Source organism: Capricornis sumatraensis, chromosome 9 (genome assembly GCF_032405125.1).
Source record: "Capricornis sumatraensis isolate serow.1 chromosome 9, serow.2, whole genome shotgun sequence".
Classification (NCBI taxonomy): Eukaryota; Metazoa; Chordata; class Mammalia; order Artiodactyla; family Bovidae; genus Capricornis; species Capricornis sumatraensis.
In genome coordinates this window covers 93049922-93076578 of record NC_091077.1, presented here as the reverse complement: position 1 = coordinate 93076578, position 26657 = coordinate 93049922, and the positions used below count along the sequence as shown (strand labels likewise).

The 26657-nt window shown below is 39.9% G+C and overlaps 1 protein-coding gene across 1 annotated transcript in view; it reads left to right on the top strand.

Moving 5' to 3' along the window:
- The window catches only part of KIAA0825 (KIAA0825 ortholog), a 395065-nt gene that overhangs the window by 150105 nt on the left and 218303 nt on the right, over window positions 1-26657 (top strand). The window contains exons 14-15 of the mRNA XM_068980982.1: window positions 13758-13937; window positions 21035-21259. Coding sequence (XP_068837083.1) covers window positions 13758-13937; window positions 21035-21259 — 405 coding nt within the window. The remainder of the gene's footprint in view (window positions 1-13757; window positions 13938-21034; window positions 21260-26657) is intronic.

Here is a 26657-nt window from a genome sequence, read left to right as displayed (position 1 = left end):
TCCCTGGGTCGGGAAGATCCCCTGGAGAAGGAAATGGCAACCCACTCCTGTACTCCTGCCTGGAAAATCCCATGGAGGGAGGAGCCTCGTAGGATCCAGTCCATGGGGGTCACAAAGAGTCGGACATGACTGAGCGACGACACGTAATGAAGAATGGATAGTTGTGGAGAAATACGATAGGTCAAGTAATGTGAGATAACTGTAAGAAAACTGGGGGAAAATTAGCAAGGCTCATTTGCTAGGATTCTTCTCAGTGTCCTTTTGACTTCAGAGATAAGGATGCGCCTGTACCCCTGGTATAGGGAGGGGAGCTATACTAGAGACATGAGTGTTTTATGACATGTTTCAAGAAGGGCGGGGGGAATCAGAGTGACATTCCTGCTTCTGTTCTTTTCTTAACTCCTTTAACTTAAAATATTAAGTATACCAAAGTGCCTTCTTTTGATGTAGCATTCTTGAACCCCATCACCGATACTCCATTAACATTTTTTTATGGACACTGAAATTTGGATTTTGCATAAATTTTGTGTTACAAATCATATTCTACTTTTGATTCTTTTTCAACCGTTTACAAAAGTAAAAATCATTCTTGGCTCTGGGCCTTCCTGAAACAGGAATCAAGCTGGTCATGTCCCCTGGGCTGTAGTTGCCAAGCCTTGTTCAGGGATATTGTGCAGCACTCAGGTGCTCACTTTTCTGCAAGGTAGTCATTTGGCGAGAAGACCCACACATAGACTTCAGTTCAGTTCAGTTGCTCAGTCGTGTCCAACTCTTTGTGACCCCATGGACTGCAGCACACCAGGCTTCCCTCACCAAGTCCCGGAGCTTGCTCAAACTCATGTCCATTGAGTCAGTGATGCCATCCTACAATCTCATCCTCTGTCGTCCCCTTCTCCAGCCTTCAATCTTTCCTGGCATCAGGGTCTTTTCCAATGAGTCAGTTCTTCACATCAAGTGGCCAAAGTATTGGAGTTTCAGCTTCAGCATCAGTCCTTCCAGTGAATATTCAGGAGTGATTTCCTTTAGGATGGACTGGTTGGATCTCCTTGCAGTCCAAAGGACTCTCAAGAGTCTTCTCCAACACCACAGTTCAAGAGCATCAATTCTTCAGCACACAGCTTGCTTTATAATCCAACTCTCATATCCATACATGACTACTGGAAAAACCATAGTTTTGACTAGATGGACCTTTGTTGGCAAAGTAATGACACTGCTTTTTAATAGTTGTTTAGGTTGGTCATAGCTTTTCTTTGAAGGAGCAAGCATCTTTCAGTTTCATGGCTGTATTCACCATCTACAGTGATTTTGGAGTACAAGAAAATAAAGTCTCTCATTGTTTTCATTTTTTTGCCATCTATTTTCTATGAAGTGATGGAATCAGATGCCATGATCATAGTTTTCTGAATGTTGAGTTTTAAGCCAACTTTTTCATGCTCCTCTTTCACTTTCATCAAGAGGCTCTTTAATTCTTCTTTGCTTTTTGCCTTAAGGGTGGTGTCATCTGCATATCTGAGGTTATTGATAATTCTCTCAGCAATCTTGATTCCAGCTTGTGCTCCATTCAGCTCAATATTTTGCATGATGTACTCTGCATTAAGTTAAATAAGCAAGGTGACAAAATGCAGCCTTGACATACTCCTTTCCCAAGTTGGAACCAGTCTGTTGTTCCATGTCCAGTTCTAATTGTTGCTTCTTGACCTACATACACATTTGTCAGGAGGAAGGTAAAGTGGTCTAGTATCCCATCTCTTGAAGAATTTTCCACAGTTTGTTGTGATCCACAAAGTCAAAGGCTTAGATGTAGTCAATAAAGCCAAAGTAGATGTTTTTCTGGAACTCTCTTGCTTTTTTGATGATCCAGCTGATATTGGTAACTTGATCTCTGGTTCCTCTGCCTTTTCTAAATCCACTTTGAACATCTGGAAGTTTACAGTTCACATACTGTTGAAGCCTGGTCACTTTTTGGTGAAGGTCTTATAGGTCTTCACAGAACCATTCAACTTCAGCTTTTCTGCATTAGTGGTTGGGGCATAGACTTGGATTAATGTTATATTGAATGGTTTGCATTGGAAATAAACAGAGATCATTCTGTCATTTTTGGTATTGCCCCCAAGTACTTTGTTTTGGACTCTTGTTGGCTATGAGAGCTATTCCATTTCTTCTAAGGGATTTGTGGGCACAGTAGCAGATACAATGGTCATCTGAATTAAATTCACCCATTCTGGTCCATTGTAGTTCACTGATTCCTAAAATGTCGATGTTCCCTCTTGCCATCTCCTGTTTGACCTCTTCCAATTTACCTTGATTCATGGACCTAACATTCCAGGTTCCTATGCAATATTGTTCTTTACAGCTTCGGACTTTACTTCCATCACCAGTCACATCCACAACTGGGTGGTGTTGTTGTTTTTTTTTTTTTGGCTCCACCTCTTCATTCTTTCTGAAGTTATTTCTCCACTGATCTCCAGTAGCATATTGGGTACCTACCAGCCTGGGAGTTCATCTTTCAGTGTCCTATCTTTTTGCCTTCTCATGCTGTTCATGGGGTTCTCAAGGCAGGAATACTGAAGTGATTTGCCATTCCCTTCTCTAGTGGACCACGTTTTGTCATAACTCTCCACGATGTCCCGTCTATCTTGGGTGGCCCTACACAACATGGGTCTTAGTTTCATTGAGTTAGACAAGGCTGTGGTCCATACACCTAGCATGGTGCTTTTAACTTCTCTCCCATAGTCTGAGTAGACATTCCTGCTGGACAGATAGGCATGGTGTCTACCTTACAGAGGAAATTTCCCTTTGAAATATTGATACCTTTTGCTCAGTGGACTTTGTGCTTATTCAAGAGCACAAGTGAAGCTCAAAACTCTTTTCTTCGTCCTTAAGTCTGCCAGTTGCAGAATTTGGTCCAACAGTCCACCTGTGCTTAATGGTCTTTCCTTGGCACAAACTGCTTATGTGGCAAATGCCCACTGATGAGTCAAAGTGATATGAAGTAAAAACCAAGCCATACCTTCCTTGAATGAATTGGGTATGTGTACCTTGGAGAAGAAAAAAACTAGAGGAGTCAGGATAACTACATTCAAATATTTTAAGTCATCATGTAGAAAAAAAATGAAAAAAAAAAACCTGTGCTATTCAGTTTTGCAAGTGGACATGGTTGGGAATAAGTTAAAAGGAAATGGATTTTGCCTGTCAACCAAAACACCAGATGGTCATCCGTAATCATAACTGAGGATGTTGTTTACAACTCTGTGTGTCTTTCTCTGTTCACCTAAAGAGACTAGCCTGGATTTCTGTGGACCCTTCCAATAAGTGTTCTCTCTCTGTTTTTTAAATGCAAGAAGCAGTTTGGTAACTTGAGCTGTCCAAAGCAGTAGATGGCCAGCTGCCTTAAATGGTGGTGGATATCCTACTCTTGAAAGGATTCAAAAGGATGCTAGGTCAGCATTGTCACAGATGCTAGAAGGCTTTTTATTCATTCATTCCACAAGTATTTATTCATTTATTGACCAAATAATGGAGCTCCATGTAAGGTGTCTGCCAACCATATGACCTCATTGTTTCTTAATCAGTTAGAAGTTGGTATTAATCTGTAGGGTAAGAATCAAAGTTTTAAAGACCTATTTTGGCTGTGCTTGTTAGTCTTGCTAATGCCTACTAGTAGCTGAAGCAAAATTCCTCTTTACTCCACAAATTATTTGTTTGAATTCAAATTAAATACAACTTTGATAACCTGCTTTGTAATTTCTTTTCCAGTTGAGAATGTTCTTATGCAGAATAGCCCTTTGTTCTTTTACCTGTTCCTTTTGCATTCAAGCTGCTCACTTTGATTTGCAAACCTAAAAGGCTTGGAGTTAATGTAAGAGACTCTGCAAACATAATTCCTAGATTCAGTTTTATTGAATAGCACTCTCACTAGATGCAATACTAGAAAAGGGTTTCATGGTCAAAATGCTTAGAAACACCACATATATACTAAAATGCCTTCTTAGAGAGTCACAGAGCTCATGAATAATTAAAGGCTGTGATAAATCCTGCAAAAAACAAAAGTGTTTCCTATTGTTGGAGCCAGCACTTCCCAGAACATATGTGCTACCCAGTAACATCCCACAAATGCACTTTGGAAAATCCTACCTTCTAGAGTATAAGGAAGGACTTCAGTAGATACAGGTCAATACAGTCAGAACTGTTTGAAACTGCCTATCTACATTTACTAATGTGTAAATAAAACAAAATAATTTTTGAACATACATAATTGCCTGTATGCCATGTACAGGTTATCAGGTTTCAAGGAACTGGAATCAGTTGCTCAGTCATAAATATTTATTGAATGTAGCTATTTTTCTTGATTATTTTTAAAACACTTTTCTCTCCTTTATTTCATTAAGGGTCAGCGTCTTTAAGACTTGGTTTCTTCATTTATTAAAAACAAAATGGAGTTTTTACAAGGCTCAAGATAAATGTGAAATTGTATGTGAAACGCTTAGCATAGGGCTTGTACCATTCGGATATTCAATAAAGACCTGCTGCCCATCTCACCACCGTCATAGTCCAGAATTTAGGACTCTGGGTATTCAAAAGAGCTCGAAACCTAATGTCCAGTGATTCTTTAGGTATTGAGGAAAACAGCTTAGGATAAGTTGTAACTGCTGGACTTCAACTTATATACAAGCATTTTAGAACATAGAGCAACATAATAATAATTCCTACGAAAAAAACTTGGGCCAGAGGATCTCTAAAAAGAATATTTTTGATCTTCATATATTTAAGCTCCATTTCCTCAGATGTCTTTTTAAAGATTTCAATTTTATCAGAATAAGTTGGGGTGAAAGTGAAAGTCGCTCAGACATGTCCAGCTCTTTGCAACCCCATGGACTGTCCATGGAATTCTCCAGGCCAGAATACTGGTGTGGGTAGCCTTTCCCTTCTCCAGGGATCGAACCCAGGTCTCCTGCATTGCAGGTGGATTCTTTACCAGCTGGGCCACAAGGAAGCATAAGCTGGGCTGGGGGCAGTAATGAGTCATATTTACTGAAAGCTTGTGAATAATTGGCAGGTTGCGGGTCAGGCCCCTCAAGATGGCGACTCTGTTGTTCTGTGTTTGCTTCCCCTGCCCGGCCAGTGCCTGCTTCACCTAAACCCTATGCACAGGACTGACCTTCCTCCTTACTTGCCCCGGGCTCCAGCTGCTGATTGTTCTTGTCTAGGGAGCGGTAAGTTTCCCTGGTAACTAATGAGCCCGCCTAACGCCAGTTCCCCGACAGCGGGCAATCTCCCCGTCTCTCTGGAAGTCAAGACTGCCGCCATGTCCCGCCCGCAGCCTGCTGCACACGGTGAGGCCCACGGGGAGGTGTCATTCCAGGACCTTGCTTCAGACATGTAAGCTCTCCCGTCCATTAAACCAGGGGTCCCCAGCCCCCAGACTGTGGGCCAGTACCCGCCTGCATACTGTTAGGAACCAGGCAGCTCTGCAGGAGGTGAGCAGTGGGAGAGTGAGTGATGCTTCTTCACCTGGCCCTCCCCATCGCTCCCATGACCACCGCAACCAGCCCCTTGTCCCCAGCCCGGGAAAAATGGTCTTCCAAGAAACCAGTCCTTGGTGCCAAAAAGGTTAGGGACCGCTGGGTTAAACCGTTGATCTTTCTGTCTCTGACTCCTGGCTCTTTCACCTCGAAGCTGGGCAAGTACAGGCTTTGTAGACCTGTGGGGTGCAGCCTAAGAGAGGTCGCAAAGAGTCGGAAATGACCAAGCGACTTCACTCACTTTCTCAGTTTTCTTGCTGTTAGTTTTCACAGTGATCTAGGCTGTGGCATTCTGATCTAGAGTTTCCCTAAAACAGTGTTCACGTGCTGCTCCACCCCCCTTTTCTCTGGTGTTAATTTATTGGCCTGGTGTCCTAGGTTTTGGGTCCTTGTTTTATACACTGCATTTCCTGTCTGTGCGCTTTCTGGCTCATCCCTGTGTCTAACGTGCATCTTTCTGTCTTTTCCCTTGGTTGGGGATGCTCCTGAGTATCTGGTTAATCCAATCCTGAGCTCATGGCACACTCTCTCCCAGCATTACTGCCAAATCGATTTAGTGACTCAGCAGGAGCTTGTCATTAACAACAATTCTTGTGGAAAGCAAAAATTAAGCAGTCTTGGAAAGCAAAGAGCTGGGGCACCATGGATGTGTAAATCTTTGGTAGCTGTAAACACAGCCTCCCAATGGGTTGGTGGTCGAGTTCCACTCCTGACACCACCCTTCCTCGGAAGCACTAACAAGTTCACTTCTCACCAGGAGTTTAAAATAATGTCTGCAGTGGAAAGGGCCCTTCAGTGTTATTGAAAAGACAACCTGTTCCCAAATTTTTTATTTGTTTATATAATATAGAAACTGTTTAATAGATAAAGGAGAAGGCAGACGGAATTCGAAAGAGCAGCTTTATTATTGGCAAAAGCTGGGTCAGAGAATACGCTTTCAAATATGTGACTTGCCAACACTACTCCACGATTGAGCTGGTCCCTTTATGCCTCCAAAGGTCCCAGCTTTCCACTCTCCACCCCCAATGACCAACAGAGCCAAAACACACAGTTCTCCCTTGCTGCGGCAGAGCCTTCCCTGATGGACTTGACAGGGGGGGCAGGGGCCAGAATGCACCCCCTGTAGTCAGGCAGGCTGCACAAGCCAACCAACCCTGCCTTGTCTCCCCTATCAGGCAAGAAGACACTTGCCTCTACCCTTCTACATTCTTCTGGTGAGTCCAGGAAATTAACTGGAGATCAACAGGAGACAAACCAAAGGTTGATAACATGCATACATGGAGACAGGCTTCCCAGGTGGCCCCGAAATAAAGAATCCGCCTGCCAATGCAGGAGACACAGGAGACTCTGGTTCAGTCCCTGGGTTGGAAAGATCCCCTGGAGAAGGAAATGGCAACCCACTCCTGTATTCTTGCCTGGAAAATTCCATAGACAGAGGAGGCAGGCTACAGTCCCTGGAGTCACAGAGCGTCAGACATGACTGAGTGACTAACGCACCCACACCCACCCACCCACAGGGAAAAATTGAGTAACTCGCCTAAATGGTCGAAGTTAACGTTAGTCGCTCAGTTCTATCCAATTCTTTGCAAGCCCGTGGACTGTAGCCCACCATGCTCCTCTGTTCATGGGATTCTCCAGGCAAGAACACTGGAGTGGGTTGCCATTTCCTTCTCCAGGGGATCTTCCTGACCCAGAGATCAAGCCCATGTCTCCTGCATTGCAGGCAGATTCTTTACCATTTGAGCCACCTAGAGAGGTTAAATACCACCCTTAGTGGTTTAGTCGCTAAGTAATGTCCGGCTCTTGCAACCCTATGGAATGTATCCGCGCTAAGCTCCTCTGTCCATGGGATTTTCCAGGCAAGAATACTGGAGTGGGTTGCCATTTTCTTCTCCAGGGGATCTTCCTGACCCAGGGATTGAACCTGGGTCTCCTGCACTGCAGGCAGATTTTATACCACCCTCAGCTAAAGATTGGAGAAGGAAATGGCAACCCACTCCGGTATTCTTGCCTGGAGAATCCCATGGACGGAGGAGCCTGGTGGGCTACAGTCCATGGGGTAGCAAAGAGTCGGACACAACTGAGCGACTTAACTTTAACTTTTCAGTTAAAGATAGAAAAGGATGATGAGGGTGGGGAGAGTCAGTTAAGGGAGGTTACCAGCAGAAGCAAAGTTGATCAGGGTAAGGTCATTATCCAGGTTTAAGTCAGTGCCTTTTCCATTGATAAGAGTTTCTACAGAGTTGGTCATTCTCCTCTTCCAGGTACAACAAGGAAGACTCCCTTAACAAATGGAGATTTCCCTTACAAATTGATTGTTTCTTACCTAAGGGTAACTCCTACTTGGTGTTCAGAGTTTTTGCCTTGTATGCTGCTTCTTAAGAACTAATCAGCTTAAAATATTTAATATGTCAAAGAGACACAGGGTGGCAAATTCTGCTCCCCTACATTAGGAACAGAGAAGAAGGGACTCAATGGAAGGCAAATCAAACTTTGATACATTATGGAAAGGGGGATGGGGGCAAGGACCCAGTTATTTCATTACATCTAACAATTTAGAGAAGGGATGAAAATTGCTAAGGCATTGAGCCTGGGGATAAACAGACAATAGTGGTATCCTAGACAAAAATAGCAAACACAGCAAAGAGAATAAAAGAGAAAGATCAGAGCCAGAGATGGAGAACTGGAAACTTGTACATAAAAAAGATCTTTGAAATGAAAGGATAACAGAATTACTAAGCCAGGTGTAAAGCTGTGAGGCTGGAAGAAGGCTTAGGCCAAGATTCTAAGGGACCCCCCGCCCCAACTCCCACTGTTGTTCAGCCACCAGTCTGAAGTGTGACTGACTGTTTGCAGCACACCAGACTTCCCTGTCCTTCACTATTTCCCGGAGTTTGCTCAAACTCACATCCATTGAGTTGATGATGCCATCCAACCATCTCATCTTCTGTCACCGCCTTCTCCTTTTGCCCTCAATCTTTCCCAGAATTGGGGTCTTTTCCAATAAGTTGGCTCTTCACATCAGGTGGTACTTCAGTTTCAGCATCAGTCTTTCCAATAAATATTCAGGGTCGATTTACTTTAGGATTGACTGGTTTAATCTCCTTGCTGACCAAGGGATTCTCAAGAGACTTCTCCAACACCGCAATTCGAAAGCATCAATTCTTCAGTGCTCAGCCTTCTTTCTGGTACAATTGTCCTATCTGTACAAGTGAAAGGTGCTCAGTCGTGTCCGACCCTTTGCAATCCCATGGACTATAGCCTGCCAGGCTCCTCTGTCCATGGAATTCTCCAGGCCAGAATACTGGAGCAGGTAGCCATTCCCTTCTCCAGGGAATCTTCCCAACCCAGGGATTGAACCCAGGTCTCCTGTATTGCAGGCAGATTCTTTACCATCTGAGCCACCAGGGAAGCCCTATCCATATATGACCACTGGAAAAACCATAGCTTTGACTACATGGACCTTTGTTGGCAAAGTGATGTCTCTGCTTTTTAATACGCTGTCTAGGTTTTTCTTAGCTTTTCTTCCAAGGAGCAGGTGTCTCTTAATTTCATGGCTACAGTCACCATCCACAGTGATTTTGGAGCCCAAGAAAATCTGTCAGTGCTTCCACTTTTCTGCTTCTATTTGCCATGAAGTGATGGAGCCAGATGCCATGATCCCATTTTTTGAATGTTGAGTTTTAAGCCAGCTTTTTCCCTCTCCTCTTTTGCCTTAATCAGGAGGCTCTTTAGAGTATTATGAGGATGGAATTAGACATAAAGTAGCTCATGTGATGTTCAGCATAGTGTACCTTGTGGGTAGTAACTGCTTTTATGGAGTTGGTATAAATCTCAATTCATAAACTCAGATACACAAGGAATATCCAAGTCACTTTTTGTCTTCAAATCAATTTTATGAAGATTCTGAGCCCCAGCTGCCTGGCTGGTAGGATTTTTAACCGTAGCTATTCTTAGGGCTTCCACCTTTACCCCAGGGGAGTACAGAAGTCCCTGTGAGATGGTATCAATTTTCAATTATCTGGTCACTCTGGTTACTGCACAGGTACCCTTTTTTATTTCCTCTCCAAGCACTCCTGCCAAGCACAGCAGTCAGGTATGGTTTGAAACCTTTGGTGAGACTGAGAACCCATGTCAAGGATCCAGGGTCCCTCCCTGCCTCCCCCCGACAAGCCTCACTGTGCACTGCCATCCAGCAACGTCCTTGCAGCCCAAGACATCGCTCTCCAATGACAGAGGTCTCCTCTCTCCCGACCCTCACCTCGGCCCCTGCCGGACACATATGATTCCACTTTCATATCATCCGGCTGTACCAATACTTTGAGTCATAAAAAGTGGCTTTTTTCCTTTAGTTCAAACTAATAACTATTCAATGGATTTAGCTTTTCTTTGTTTCTTTCATTCTTTGTTTTTTTTTTTTATAATCTAGGAGGGCAACTGACTTCAGTCTGTTTGTGCTTTCCAAATAGCAAATATCCCTGAGGCAAGGAAACAGAAATAGACTACTTCCTTCAAAGCAAGGAAAAATAGTAATAAAAAATACCCATTGACATATCTTGACACATTTAGCTGGTAATAGCAACAATGGTAATGCACCTCATTATTTTTATTATAATATTCCTCATATCCATCCCCCTTTCTCCGTGTGTATTGTCAGTGCGCGATTCATGGGGCCTTCGATTTTTCAGGCTGTGTCGATTGTCCAGTTTCACCTCCCCTTCCCTCCCACCATTCCCACTTCAGCCGCGTCACCAAACCAGCAACTACCCGTCTTCTCCCCACTGCCCCAGCTCTCCTGTCTTCCTGGAAACTGCCTTCCCCACCTCAACCTTGTCATGCCAGTAAATTGCTGCTTCCCCTTAAAGACTCTGCTGAGACATGATCTTCCCTGTGACTTCTCCGTGTTCCCTTCCCAGATGTAAAGCACCATCCTCTGTATTTTCCAGTGTCTTCGATTTAAAGCACTTAGACTTAAGGTGATCAAATAATTCCTTATTCAAACCGGGATATTTTTGAGAATGAAAGAGGATGCTGCGACTAATTACCCCCGAGCCATAGACATAAACCAGGACTGCCTGAGGCAGACTAGGATGTATGGTCATCCTACTTATCTTTACATTGTTGAAATGACTGTTTACACGTCTGTCATTCCCTCTCCCCACACACATACACAAGGAGGCGGGCAGTGAATTCATGGAAGGCGTAGGCCTCAGCATCTAGTATAGTGAGTGCTGACACAGTAATCAATCGATTAAATCTTGGGAATTTTACTGGGGCAGAACATTGTAGCATATTAAAAAGCAGGGACATTACTTTGTCAACAAAGGTCCATCTAGTCAAGGCTATGGTTTTTCCAGTAGTCATGTATGGATGTGAGAGCTGGACTATAAAGAAAGCTGAGCACAGAAGAATTGATGCTTTTGAACTGCCGTGTTGGAAAAGACGATTGAGAGTGCCTCGGACTGCAAGGAGATCCAACCAGTCCATCCTAAAGAAGATCAGTCCTGTGCATTCATTGGAAGAACTGTTGTTGAAGCTGAAACTCCAATACTTGAGCCCCCTGATGCGAAGAGCTGACTCATTTGAAAAGACCTTGATGCTGGGAAAGATTGAAGGCAGGAGGAGAAGGGGACAAGAGAATGAGATGGTTGGATGGCATCACCAACTCAATGGACATGAGTCTGGGTAAACTCCGGGAGTTGGTGATGGACAGGGAGGCCTGGCATGCTGCAGTCCATGGGGTCGCAAAGAGTCAGACATGACTGAGCGACTGAACTGAACTGAACTGAAATGGTAGAGACCAACAAAAGGAGATGGGAGGGAACGTGTGCAAGGGAAACAAGTACACTAGTTAGGGAGGAGCAGAGGTCTGGGGATTAAAACAGTTTGGGAAAGATTGTGGAAACTCTGGATTGTGAGGTTCAGGAATTTCTAAGAAAGTGCAGTAGCAGGGGAAGGTTTAAACATGGGGCAGTGACATAAAGGATAACTGATACTTGAATATAAGGTGAACTGGAGGGACAGAAAAGCAGAGCGAACTAAGGAAACTATTTGGATTAAAAAAAGGTGAAATTATGAATGCCTGGACTAGGACTCTTTGTTATTTAACCTTTTATGCTTGATGAAAAACTTAGGACCCTTTAGAATGCAAATGGCAGAACCCCAAATTAACCTGATTTAACCAAAAAGGGAAATTTATCAGCTCGGCTAACGTAAGTATACAGGCATTGCTGGATCCAGGCTCTCACACAGTGTCATTCCATCAGGACTGTGCCATCTCTTGGTTCTACTTACTTTATTGGCTTGGTTCTCAGTGGTTCAGTTCAGTTCAGTTCAGTCGCTCAGTCATGTCTGACTCTTTGTGACCCCACAGACTGCAGCACACCAGGCCTCTCTGTCTATCACCAACTCCCGGAGTTCACTCAAACTCATGTCCATTGAGACAGTGATGCCATCCAACCATCTCATCCTCTGTCATCCCCTTATCCTCTTGCCTTCAATCTTTCCCAGTATCAAGGTCTTTTCCAGTGAGTCAGCTCTTCTCATCAGGTGGCCAAAGGATTGGAGTTTCAGCTTCAACATCAGTCCTTTCAATGAACGCACAGAACTAATCTCCCTTAGGATGGACTGGCTGGATCTCCTTGCAGTCCGAGGCACTCTCAAGAGTCTTCTCCAACACCACAGTTCAAAAGCATCAATTCTTCTGTGCTCAACTTTCTTTATAGTCCAACTCTCACATCCATACATGACTACTGGAAAAACCATAGCCTTGACTAGATGGACCTTTGTTGGCAAAGTAATGTCTCTGCTTTTTAATATGCTGTCTAGATTGGTCATAATTTTCTTCCAAAGAGCAAGTGTCTTTTAATTTCATGGCTGCAGTCACTATCTGCAGTGATTTTGGAGCCCCCAAAAAATGTCTGTCACTGTTTTCACTGTTTCCCCATCTATTTGCCATGAAGTGATGGGTTCTCTGTGGAGTTCTCCCCAAAATGGACATTAGTAGCTTCAAGCCTTCTTTCTACCAGCTTAGCAGCCCCAAAAGTAAGAGGACACTATTTTATCAATAGTTCTAGCAAAAATCCTAGGGAAGACTCTCTAGATCATGAAAATCAAATCACAGAAATAAAATTATCAAGAGGAACTATAGAAGTGATGAGCTTCCAAATGAGCAAGAAAATAAATGTACTTATTCCAAAATGATCTAGATTGTATTTTTTCAATATATTTAAATTATGAGAAACATTGTGAGTCATTATTATTTTAACTCAAAAATACTTTTACATATGATACTGGACATAGCATGCTAATTATCTAAACAAGAGAGAAATTATTTCGCCTTTTCAGTCCAACCTGTCGATGCAACAGTAGAGGAACTGACCTTTGAAGAGTGGTAATGGGGCTGGAGGAGGACTGAAAAGGCCGATTAAAATGAATCTGCCTTTGTGGGAATTCCTATTTGATTTTACTGAGAAACAAGCTGAGAAACCTCTTCATTCTGAAATGACAGGAAGCTATGGGGTTGAGAAACACTTATAAATTTATTTGTAGAATTGATAGCATAATACCGAGAACGCTATAACTGTGAATTTCCTATGAAATTTATGTTCTGAATAAAGGGTATATAATGTTCAGAACAAAAGTCCCAAAGAGAGATACAAAGATTCAACTAGTTATAAGTAGATTGTCAATAATAAGGAGTATATAAAATAATTCTGTTTGATGTTCAAGTTATACACACACACACACACACACACACACATATATATATAGTGTATGTTTGTATATAATATGAATGAAATACTGCACCAAATATAGTAACTATCACTGGTTGGTAGGATTTGATGCACTTTTAATTTTCTTAGTTTCTTAGTCTGAATTTTTTACAATTTCTAAAATGAATATGTGTTACTTTTAAATGAGAAATCAAAAAAAGTTTCTTTAGGAGGATAAAGAATTCTGACATAAAAGTAAACTACTATTGCCCTTTGACATGATATCATGTGGTTCTTCTCACAACTTTTCCCCCCACAAATATCCATAATTCTCTCAGAAATTATACTGGGTTTGGACCCAGTTGGGGAATGGACCTTCGATCTGAAAGAATATGGCATTTCTCCTATTAGATAAATAATAATCAAACACATTTTTACACTGTTATGCTTGTGTTAGTAATAAGAATGTAATCATATTCATTGCTACCTACCTTACTAAATCATTTTTGTTCTTTTCAAGAATGTACCTTTCAAGAACAAGTTTCCAATACAGAGAATAATCTGAACCAAGGATCCAGTTTGACAGAAGCTGTCTTTCAAGTATTGTACCACTGCACTTTCTCTCCACAAACATTTGGAAATGTCTTTGTGAATTACATAGAAGAAGAGCAATTATGGGACTTCTTATATAACATTCCAGGTATGAGAAAGTTACTATTTGTAAAAGTAGTGTTTTATAGATACCCAAATATATCTTTAAAGATATCTTTAAAAGTTTATTGATGTCAGTTTTGCCGAATCTGTTATTTGTAAAAGGTTATCTTACATTTTTTCAGTATACAGGCTACTTTGGGGAATCATTAACCATTAGTTCCCATCAAAATTTAACATACTTAGGACAAGGTGAGGGAGAAAGTTGAGGGGGGAAGTTATTACCTAGAAATTACGTTATACAGATTTTCTTTTTTTATTAAAAATTTAACATTTACCACAGATTAAGTTTTGTTGTTAAACATGTAAGAAATTCATAAAATGTAAAAAAATACTTTGTGCTTCTCAGATGCTTTTATTAAACAAGCTGATGGACAAACTTGCTGGCCAGTTTTCTTCATATGTAAATGGCATTTATTATGACGAGCCTAGTGGCTCTCTCTAGACATTTAAGTAAGTCCTATCATTGTTTTGGGGGTACTATGTTTTCTCCAGCTGTGTTGTTCTCCTGCCCACAGCTCGAGTGGATGGTAAAGTCAGAATGAGTTACATGTCTAAACAGGAAGTGTTCATGGGTTACCCAACCTTCAGGACCAGGTGTAAACATTCTCACATTGTTTGATCCTTAATATTCTGTCTTTAAATCTCTATACTTAATGTCTTGGGAAAATGAAGGTTGAGGATTTAGTGGTTATCCTGTCAGTCCATTAACTATATATATCATTTACATTTGGTTTTCAACCTATATGCTTTCTTATACACTATTTTGGAATCACCATTTCCATAAAATACTTAATAGAATCCATATTAAAAAACCTAACTGGCTCATAATCATGGTTTTGTTCTTCCTGTACTTTTTAGCTATCCTCCAGACATTACTTGACTATCCTTTTAACTATTTTTAAGTCATTATATTACATCTTCTCTTGGCCATTATCACTGCAAAATAGCAATATATAGCTTTATGTAAAGACTCTGTGATAATTCTCTCCTTTTAAAGTCTTATTTTCTAGTTTTCATATATTCCTCATTGTTTCCTTTTTACCTCCCAAATGGTCAGTCTGCTAGTTTCGAAGAGAGCATTATTTCTGATGTAGACTTTATTGAACCGAAAGCAAAACAACCTTGAAAGCTCCTCCACCCCCTGCTGTTTTGAGTTGTTTCTGATAAGAGCTGAATTGTCTCACAAGATTATAAAGAATCGGGGACCCACTTGCTTCAACCATTATTTCTCTTTCAGTTCTTGAGTTCTTGAACCATCTGACACTCAGCACAAAACCATACTGAAAATGACTTAGAAGAGATCAATGGATTTTAGGTGGTGGCCTGAGAAAGCAAAACTGCTCCTTGCCCCCAGTTAGTCTTCTCTTCCATCTACACGTTGAGCAAACCCTCCTCCCCCAGGTCAGAAAAGTCTCTTGGAATAGGAACAGGTAGTACCGATGTTCACAGAGACCAAATTTTGTCAAGGGGTCAAAGGGGCAGAACTTCAAAGTGATGAAAAATGCTTGGCCTTTGTGCAAGTTGTTTCTCCATCAATGTTAACTTATCTCCTTTTAAAGTCTTATTTTCTAGTTTTCAGGTGTTCCCTCACTGTTTGCTTTTTATCCAAAAACAGTCAGTCCTCTAGTGAAAGTAAGTCGCTCCGTCGTGCCCGACTCTTTGTGACCCCGTGGACTGTACAGTCCATGGAATTCTCCAGGCCAGAATACTGGAGTGGGTAGCCTTTCCCTTCTCCAGGAGATTTTCCCAACCCAGGGATCGAACCCAGGTCTCCCACACAGCAGGCGGATTCTTCACCTGCTGAGCCACAAGAGAGCATTATTTCTGAAGTAGACTTATTGAATTGAAAGAAACTAAGACATTGCAGTGGTCATGAGGGACTGTGCCTTTTATTTTTTCTCTCCTATTTAAATCTTTGTAAGTCTCCTATTCTTCTATTACCAATTACAGTTATCTCAAAATCCCTAATAAGATACACTAATTCATAAGAAAACTAAGTCTTTTACTGTGGTTTCTGTTTGACTTGAAAAATAACAGGTTTCAAGGAAATATAGCTGAGACACATAACCATAATCCCACAATATTTGCATTTTACCACTAATAAAAAATAGATCTATGCTTCAGTTAATAATATAACTTATCCAGATTGACTGGAGTACATTACTTAAAAACTGGTTTATTTTCTTCCTCTTGAAACACGCTATGATTTCTGTATAGCTTATCCATAAGATATCACAGTCTTGTCACTTTAGAATAAAAAGGTGAAAACAAAGAAGGCAGTATCCTCATTTTATTGCCGGGCTTCCCTGGTAGATGAGCTGGTAAAGAATCTGCCTGCAATGCAAGAGACCCTGGTTCGATTCCTGGGTCAGGAAGATCTCCTGGAGAAGGGTCAGCCTAACCACTCCAGTCTTCCTGGGCTTCCCTGGTGGCTCAGATGCTAAAGAATCTGCCTGCAGTGCAGCAGACCTGGGTTCGATCCCTGGGTTGGGAAGATCCCCTGGAGGAGGGCATGGCAATCCACTCCAGTATTCTTGCCTGGGAAATCCCCGTGGACAGCAGAGCCTGGCGGGCTACAGTCCATGGGGTTGAAAAGAGTCAGACATGACTGAGCGACTAAGCACAGCAAGAGATGTTAAGAGACTTGCCTGAGATTGTTCACTGATTAAATCATAGAATCAGAACCAAAAAATGGAACTCCTGATCACAGACCTTGTTATTTCTCTTTATTTTTTTCTATTAGACTAAACTTTTGAAACATTTGCTTTATTAATATATGAATTCAGTAATGAAATCTATAAACTGGCTTAATAATTAGAAATCCAATATATAACTCCTTAGAATGAACATAACTAGGAAGAAAAACAAGAGTGAAAATATCCATTTAAAAAAAGATTACAGAAGATAAAAATGATTAAAAAAACAATTAAGTTGGGTACCTCATGTGGGCATTTCAAAGGCCAGTACACTCTATAAGAAATAGATTTGGTAGCAATCTTTGCAGGCCTGTACTCTCAAAGTAGGTCAACAGTATTTAGTTGGGCAAATGAAAATATCAAAGCATAAGTTACTTTGTGCTTCACTCTATTCCTTAACTCCCCTTTACTTTTAAGAGAAATACATGTCTTTAGCACACACTGAGTTAAAATTTATAAGAAACTACTAAACTGTTTTTCAAAGTAATCCCGTCCATTTCCATTCCCACCTGTTATCTGAGGGAGTTTGGGTTGCTTTGTGTCCTCACCAACACTTGGAATTGCCTTTTTGCTTTTAGTCATTCTAAGGAGTATATGCTATTATCTCATTGTGACTTTAATTTATAGTTCCATGGTGATTAATGACATCAAACACATCTTCATGTTTTTAACAGTCATTTGAAAAAATTCTTTTGAAAAATATCTGTTTAAAACTTCCCTTCATTTATTAATTAGATTGTCTTCTGAGTTTTAAAGAGGTCTTTCCTGGTGGCTTAGTGGTAAAGAATCACCTGCAGTGCAAGAGCCACAGGAGATGCAGGTTTGATCCCTGGGTCGGGAAGATCCCCTGGAGGAGGGCATGGCAACCCACCCCAGTATTCTTGTCTGGAGAATCCCATGGACAGAGGAGCCTGGCGGGCTAAGGTCCATGGGGTCGCAAGAGTCGGACAGGACTGAGCAACGAAACCACCACCATACATTTTCATATACATATACAATTTTCCCAACATCTTTTTTAGAAATCACTATTCTTTCCCAGTTTGAATTACTTCGGTGCTTTTGTCATAAATCAGGTGGACAATTGATCAGATCCGTGTCTGTGTGTGGACCCTCTGTTCTGACACTTGGAGCTACATGACTATATTATTCTTTGTTTGCTGTTTGTTCCAGCGTTGTTCCTTTTAATATCTATTTTGACCTTCTTTGGAATAACTGGATATTTTTCAGTATTACAGTTTTTCTTTGCCAGTGGCTTATTTGATATAATTCTACGTTTATTTTGGTAGTTGTTCTAAGGTTTACATCTTGTGATAAGTATCTTTGGCTCATCACAGTTTATATATAATGTAAGAATCTTACACAAATATATTTCTATTTACTCTTCCTATTCTTTAGCATGTGTCATCATGCATTTTATTTCTACTGTTATGAACCCTACAATCTATTGTTTCACTTTTGTTTCAGTCAGTTACAGCTTAAAGAAGCTAAAATGAGAAGAAAATCTTTCATATTTCTCCATCTATCTGTCATTTCTGGTACTCTTCTTTTACTTGTATAGATATGAATTTCTGACAGATATCATTTTCCTTCTACCTTAAGTATTTCCTTTAATGTACTAAAATTTTCTGCCATCAATTGATTTGATTTGATTGCATGAAAAAAAGGCTTTATCTTCATATTTGAAATAGTTTTCATCAGACATGTACTTTTGGGTTTAGAGATTTTTCTATCTTTCATTTTTTTTCATTCAGTACTTTCAAGACATTTTTCTATTTTATGGCTTGCATTGTTTCTGATGATAAATCAGTTTAGGTTTTAAAGTGTTTGCTTCCAGTTATATAATGTATCTTCTTTGTGTTGTTCATTTTAAGATTGTTCTCTTTATCACTATTTTGCAGCAATTTAATTATGATGTGCTTTGTTTTCATTTCTTTTGTATTCTGCTTAGGGATTGTTGAGCTTCTTATATCTGATGATGTTTAGTTTTTATCGTATTTGGAATTTTTTTTTTTCATATTTGGAAATTTTTTAGCCATTCTCACAGGGTATTTTATCTTCCCCGCCCCCCCCCCCACCACCACTTTTTTCTGGAATTCTTTTTTTTTTTAATAATTAATTTGGCTGAGTAAGGTCTCAGTTATGGCGTGCAGAATCTTCATTACATCATGCAGGACCTTTTGCTGGGGTACAGAGGCTCTAACTGCACTGTACAGGCTCAGCAGTTTTGGCACATGGGCTCTCGAGTTGTCGCCCACAGCCTCTAGAGTCCACAGGCCCAGCGTGTGGGCTTCATGGATCTTAGTTCCCTGACCAGGGATTAAACTTGTGTTCCTTGCATTGCAAGATGGATTCTTACTATTGGACCCCCAGGGGAGTCCCTGATTTGCAGATATTGCAAAACCGTTGTATTCCTCTGATAAATCCAACTTCATATCGTGTATGATCCTTTTAGTGTATTCTTATGTTCAGTTTGTTGACATTTTATTGAGGATTTTTGCATCTATGTCCATCAGTGATATCGGACTGTGATTTTTCTTTTTTTGTGTGATATCTCTGTCTAGTTTTAGTATCAGGATGAGTCTGGCCTTGTATTTAGAATGAGTTTGGAAGTATTCCTTCCTCTATGCAATTTTTGGGAATAGATTGAGAAGAACAGGTCTTGCCTCTTCTCTAAGTGTTTGGTAGCAGTCACCTATGAAGCCAGCTGGTCCTGGACTTATGTTTGTTGAGAGTTTTTCTAAATTACTAATTCAGTGCCACTGCTGGTAATTGGTCTGTTCATTGTTTTTATTTCTTCCTGGTTCAGTCTTGGGATATTGTACATATCTAGTAATTTGTCCATTTCTTCTAGATTGTCCATTTTATGGCTGTGTAATTGTAGTCTCTTAGAATCATTTTTATTTCTGTGATGTCAGATATAAGTTCTCCTTTTTCATTTCTGATTTTATTGATTTGGACCCTCTCTCTTTTTTCTTCATGAATCTGGCTAAAAGTTTGTCAATTTTGTTTCTCTTTTAAAAAGTCCAGCTCTTAGTTTCAGCACTGTGGAGGTTTTTACAATGGGTTGTCATGTGAGAAATATCACCTTGAAATTTGAGGGGGAAAATCATATCAGTGCTCTTCTCTGTTGATTCAAATAGTGATCCCTGAACTTCCTAGTCATTAAAAACAAACAAAAACTTTTATTGTATCTATCACATAAGTAACACATAATCATCGCAGGTGATACTTATTAGAAAGAAGGGAGGAAAGAAAAGAGGGAAGGAGGGAAGAAAAAGTCAAAGAAGAAGGAAAGGAAAAGTAAAATCACCTGAAATACCATTAGTCATTGATAATCACCATCAACATTGTAGAGTATCTTTTAATTCTTTTCTATGTGTATGTAAACATGTATTTTTTAATAAATATAGTATATCATACTATTTTCTAAGCTGCTTTTTTTTTTCCTAATCAATATGACTTTATTGTGAAGATGGATGTGCTGTGCTTAGTCACTCAATCATGTCTGACTCTTTGCAACCCCATGGACTCTAGCCCACCAGGCTCCTCTGTCCATGAGGATTCTCCAGGTCAGAATACTGGAGTAGGTTGCCATGCCCTCCTCCAGGAGATCTTCCCAATCCAGGGATCAAACCCAGGTCAACGGCATTGTGGGTGGATTCTTTACCATTTGAGCCACCAGGGAAGCCCTAAGCTAATTAAATAAATCCCTAGTTGTTGGACATTTCTATTATTTCCAATTTTTTATTTTATTATATATATAATCATAAACTCCAGTACTTTGGCCACCTCATGCAAAGAGTTGACTCATTGGAAAAGACTTTGATGCTGGGAGGGATCGAGGGCAGGAGGAGAAGGGGACGACAGAGAATGAGATGGCTGGATGGCATCACTGACTCAATGGACGTGAGTATGAGTAAACTCCAGGAGTTGGTGATGGACAGGGAGGCCTGGTGTGCTGCGATTCATGGGGTCACAAAGAGTCAGACATGACTGAGTGACTGAACTGAACTGAATTAATTTTTTAGGATAAATTTCCAGAGAAGGAATAAATGTGTTAATAGGTAAGTGTCAAAGCTTTTGCAGTTGTTGTCCATGTGTCATCTAAGAAGGTTATACAAGTTATATATCCACCAGTAGAGTCCCCAGAGTACTAGCAAATGCTGTTTTATTCACTGTTATTCTGGCTACTGTTCCCTTGATTACCAAGGGGTAACTTTTCCCCAAATGGTTATGGACTTCTTATCAATCATATGATCTCTAGGCTAAAAAGAGCTCTTCTTTCCTTTAGCTTTGAACTAGATTACTGAGAAGCTGAATTCTTAATTGAACAGGGCACAAAATATTTTTGATTCTGCTAACTGTAATATACTGTCTGATTTTAAAGTCTCAACACACAGAGAGTCCGAGGGAGAGGTGATCCGATGCCTGAGACTGGCTCTGACGGACGCCGTCAAGGACATTGTGCAGCAGGTAGTGTCTGTGATGAGCTCTGGGAGCAGCTGTGAGAGGAACCTAAACAAGCGCAGCGTTCCTGAACATCTGCGTGAGAGCATTCCAAAAGAATGGAATTACATTCCAAAAGAAACCAAAAGGAAAGAATCAAGCAAAGGTACATTTATTTTTCTTTAAGAACACGTCCCTAAAGAAGCACACTTTCTGGAATATGAAAACAAATGATATTGTAAAAAGTACAAGATTTGTAAACTATATTAGTCTCCTTTCTACCGTGTATATTTAGGATTCCTAATTTTCATTACTGCAAGCCATATGATCAAAAAAAAAAATTAACACACACACACAACTTAGAAATGAAAATGACTCAAACGATTATCTTCTTTTTTTAACTACCAATTCAAAATTTTCTGTGATATTTTGTGTTTATGTTCGTATTCAGACTAGTCAGATGATTTTGACTGATTTCCTTTAAACCTATTGAGGAATCTAAAATTCATATTCTCAAAAAGATTGCTCTGATATTCAGTTTAATTATTCTTTTTTGAAGTTTTTCCTGTACAACTACCAATTATTACTTTCTTCTCTTTCTTTAATACACCTACATGTGTAGCTTTGGGGTAAAAAACAACACCCTGTTTAATAGCTACATGTATTTTTCTGACAGTACCTATGGTTCTGGATTGAGTGCATTGTTCCTCTTCAGGGCAATGCATCTACCAAGTGTACTGAAGAATAATCAATGACCTATATTATTCATTTATTTTATTACTCAAGTCCTTTCTTGTTAGTTTCTTCCTATCTAAATGTCTCTACTTTCCAAGAATTTCACAAGGTTCCTTTGGATATATCTTATTTATCTGTTTGTATCCATGAATCTTCTTTAGAATTTTAAAAATACATCTTTTCCTTTTTATCTTCATCTTTAAAGAAGAGTATTTTTTCACTAACTGTAAGTAAAGTACTCCAGCTGAACAGTAAAATACTCCTAAATCTAAATCCATTTGTGGAAACTAGCTATTTTTTCATTCTTCTCCATAGTGGTCCTGAATAATGTGACTCTTATCCAGGAACCTTATATTAAAGACTCAAATCAAATTATCTATCAGTGACCTTTCATAGTAATGCTTTAATTCTGTCCAAACCCTATTAAACTGCCTTTGAATCCAGTAAAGCTATTTAATTCAAATTGGAAAATGTCAGATATTCATTACTTAAGTTCTTCCTCATCAGAGTTGTTGCCATCTCCCCTTTCTAGCCTTGGGATATTTCATAGATTTTGAGCAATACAAGAGGCATGATCTATAGTTTATATATCACGTCATATGAGTAGCACTTTTTTGTTTGTGGCTTTCAAGTTGGTCTATTTACAATTTTTTTTTTTCTACAAATATTTTGGAACTCTTCCATAACATTTCAAAGGGCCTCTGGTTTCCACCCCGACTCCTGCCCCAAAAAACTTAGTTTGTATTGATCGATACCAGTTCTTATGGTTTTCCTTACTAAATAATACTTTTTCATAAAATTATCAGTAAGAGTAGAAATATAACACTTAGAGAGGCATGAAGGAGTGCCAAATCACATATAAATGCTATAAAAGAAAGTGGTGGAGGAAGGTGACCTTATAAAGCATTTTGTGCATTTCAGGATGTGACGATAGGAGAATACCATTGTTCTTCATTTCTGTCCTCTTTTAAATCGACATTACTCAATCTTTAGTTCCCCTACAACGTACAAGATAGATAACATGTTCATGCCAGACATTAGGTCACGTATTACTGCTAATATGAGGTACTGGAATTGGGTCAGGGATAAACCGTCAATAAGAGATCCCCTATTGATTCTTGAAGACTAGTATAAATGTTTACAAATAGGTACAAACACCTCCGGAGGTGTATAAGACAATTCTCTGGTAGATGAGAAGACAGCAAGCAAAACTACTGAAATTTCATATGGAGTCTGTTCTGGAATTCTCCCTGGGTCTGTGAGCAGGCCAGTCGTATGATGGGGACATCATTGTTAGTGAGGGCATGTACAGGGTAACTTCCCTCCTTCATTAGCTTTCATCATTCAGCAATCAGTTAAGGTTGTCCTTTGTATTTCAGAATCTAGTTTTCACAAAATTAATCCTCACAAAACACACAAGTGGCTTTAACATATTCTTATAAATAACAAATCAACTGCGGTTTTTTTTTTTTTTAATTTTAAAATCTTTAATTCTTACATGTGTTCCCAAACATGAAACCCCCTCCCACCTCCCTCCCCATAACATCTCTGTGGGTCATCCCCATGCACCAGTCCCAAGCATGCTGTATCCTGCGTCAGACATAGACTGTCGATTCAATTCTTACATGATAGTATACATGATAGAATGCCATTCTCCCAAATCATCCCACCCTCTCCCTCTCTCTCTGAGTCCAAAAGTCCGTTATACAACTGCGGTTTAAAACGATTACTGGGAATCCAAGGGAAAACAAACAATGAGAAAGTAAAAAAAACTCACACTGAGGAAAAATACTATTTCTAACATAAACTGTTTCTCAGCCATGTTATAAGTTAGAATACTGATAATCTGACCAGATTTGGCCAAAAATAAATAAAAAAGGAGTGGGAAAACCACCTGAAGCATGGCTTTCCATACTTTGTTGTTAAAGATGAATCCCTCCAAAATAAATATTGTGCCTTGAGATGTTAGCTAAATATAGTTTGAAGACTTCTTGATTAGCAAAAGATTTCAAAACTAAGCATACAAACATGAAGATAAACCTTGATAATCATTTTCAGCAATGTTTTAAGTCGATTGATATTTAATTCAGTACTTGGCAAAATTCATCTAAATAATGAAGTGCTTAGGGGCCTTTTTTTTTTTTGAGGATTCTAACTTAAAAGACAAATAGTCACTAGCTTAAGGAAACATTTGTCCTTCCTGACATAGTGAAAATGATGGAACATGGAAAACACTGAAGATTTAAAAAAATAAATAGTACAATAAATTATACAGTGTAAGAGATTTTCCGAAGAATTGAATGGAAGTTCAGATGTTTCTGATATAGCTCAGCTTAGGTATTCACTCCCTAAGTGAATACGCAAAGAATTCTCTCCCTAAGAGCAAATACACAAAGAATTAGTTGTTTTATTTCTTTGACAATGACCAAAGGTAAGATATACCAAAGAATGTATTGTCTTACCACTAAACTACTTTTTAAAGAGAAAGAACGCTTTATGGGAAAACTCAGGAGTAATTGTTTCTAACTAAAACAATAGATTCTGGAGAGGAAACAGAGGTAGCAAGCACCACAGAGAAAATGTATTCCAGGCATCATTCACACGTGGATTGTTGAGAAAATGACGGCAGAAATATGCCAAGTGTTACCAGAAGTCATTCAGATAGTTTATTTTGTAAAACCCAGAAATATTAGTTTTATAAAAGCAAGTATCACCTATATAAATGTCATCGCTGCAGACGTAAGAACTTAGAATTTTCTAGCTTGATTTAAAATGTTCCAAATAAGTGTTTCAGTTATTTTTGAATACTTTTCTTAAAAGTACAAAAACGAGGGCCTCCATGGTGGCTCTGCTGGAGAGTCCGCCTGCCAGTGCTGAAGACATGGGTTCCATCCCTGAGCCGGGAAGATTCCTGCACGCAGCGAAGCAACTAAGCTCATCTGCCACAGTATTGCGCCTGTGCTTGAGAGCTTGGGAGCCACAGCTGCCGAGCCTGCGTGCTGCAGCTCCCGAAGCCTGCACGCCTGAGAGCCCAGTGCTCTGGCAACAAGTAAGGGGCCCGCGCACCGCCCCTGGAGAGTGGCCCCCGATTACCGTAAATACAGAAAAACCCACACTGCAACAAAGACCCAGCACAGCCAAAAAGTTTTTTTTAATACAAAAATGAAATATTTTCAGTTTGTTGCAAGAACAGTTAATTAACATAATGGTGATGACTAGTCATTAGTCAGATTTCAACGACAACATTTGTCTTTTTGGTGATTAAGATTGAAAAACTAGTGCCATGACTTCCCACGTTGCATATGGTTCTATGTATATGTCCGTGTAGTGACTCTCTCACCTACGATGGTCATTAAAACCCAGTATTGAAACAAACTAAATAACCTGACATTTGAATCAATGTGTTACAAACTATTAAAGCCCAGATTTTTAAAAGAATAAAGCATATAAAAATCACATTATTCTTACTCAATAATATATTATTGATATTTGATACCATTAGTAAACAATATTTTATTTTATTTTTTTAGTAAACAATATTTTAAAAATTAATTTTAAGACATTATTTGTCTTTACCTTTTTCATTGTAAATTTCATTTTTTGCATGCTTTATAATCTCCAAAATATATTATTACAATCAGTAGTCTATGCATAAGAAGGAAGACATGATAAGTATATAAATGTACCTCTCACATCACATTCAATGTCATATTCAGAGCTATGGTTTTTCCAGTAGTCATGTATGGATGTGAGAGTTGGACTATAAAAAAACTGAGCACCAAAGAATTGATGCTTTTGAACTGTGGTGTTGGAGAAGACTCTTGAGAGTCCTTTGGAAAGCCAGGAGATCCAACCAGTCAATCCTAAAGAAAATCAGCCCTGAATATTCTTTGGAAGGACTGATGCTGAAGCTGAAATTCCAATAATTTGGCCACCTGATGTGAAGAATGGACTCACTAGAAAAGACCTTGATTCTGGGAAAGATTGAAGATGGGAGCAGAAGGGGCTGACAGAGGATGAGATGGTTGGATGGCATCACTGACTTGATGGGCATGAGTTTGAGCAAGCTCGGGAGTTGGTGATGGACAGGGAAGCCTGGCGTGCTACAGTCTATGAGGTCACAGGGAGTTGGATACAACTGAACGACTGAACTGAACATTGTGTTCATTCTAGCACATACATTTTTTCACACTTTATCAAGTTGGGATGGCTCTTGCATACAAAGGGCTTAGAAGTCAATTTATGTGATTACAGACAGACTAATGAATGTGTGGTTTCTTAAAAGATCCACCCTGGTGTGTTGTTGGCATCATCATAGACTCAGATCCTGTGATTGTGCTTGTGTGGCGCTGTGCTATGCTTAGACGCTCAGTCGTGTCTGACTCTGTGTGGCCCCATGGACTGTAGCCCAGCAGGCTCCTCTGTCCATGGGATTCTCCAGCGAAGAAACTGGAGTGGGTTGCCGTGCCCTCCTTTAGGGGATCTTCCCAACCAAGGGATCGTACCCAGGTCTCCTGCATTGCAGGAAGGTTATTTACCGTCTGAACTACGAGGGAAGCCCTGACACTGTGGTCAGTAGAGTGGATTTGTCATCAGTCTAAAGGTTCTGACTAGAATTTGCCTAAGTTTTGATAAAGTAGTTGGAGATTTGAGTACCTGCAGTTCTCAGATTTTATAAATATTAGTAGGAATACAGGTGTGAAGAGAATTGTTCATGTTTACCTGATATCTACTTATCTTGTCAAATGTTTACTCAGGATGTGCAGATAAGCCCTCTTTAGGATAAACAGAATATAAGATATAATCTTTTAAGTCAAATACTTGGCAGC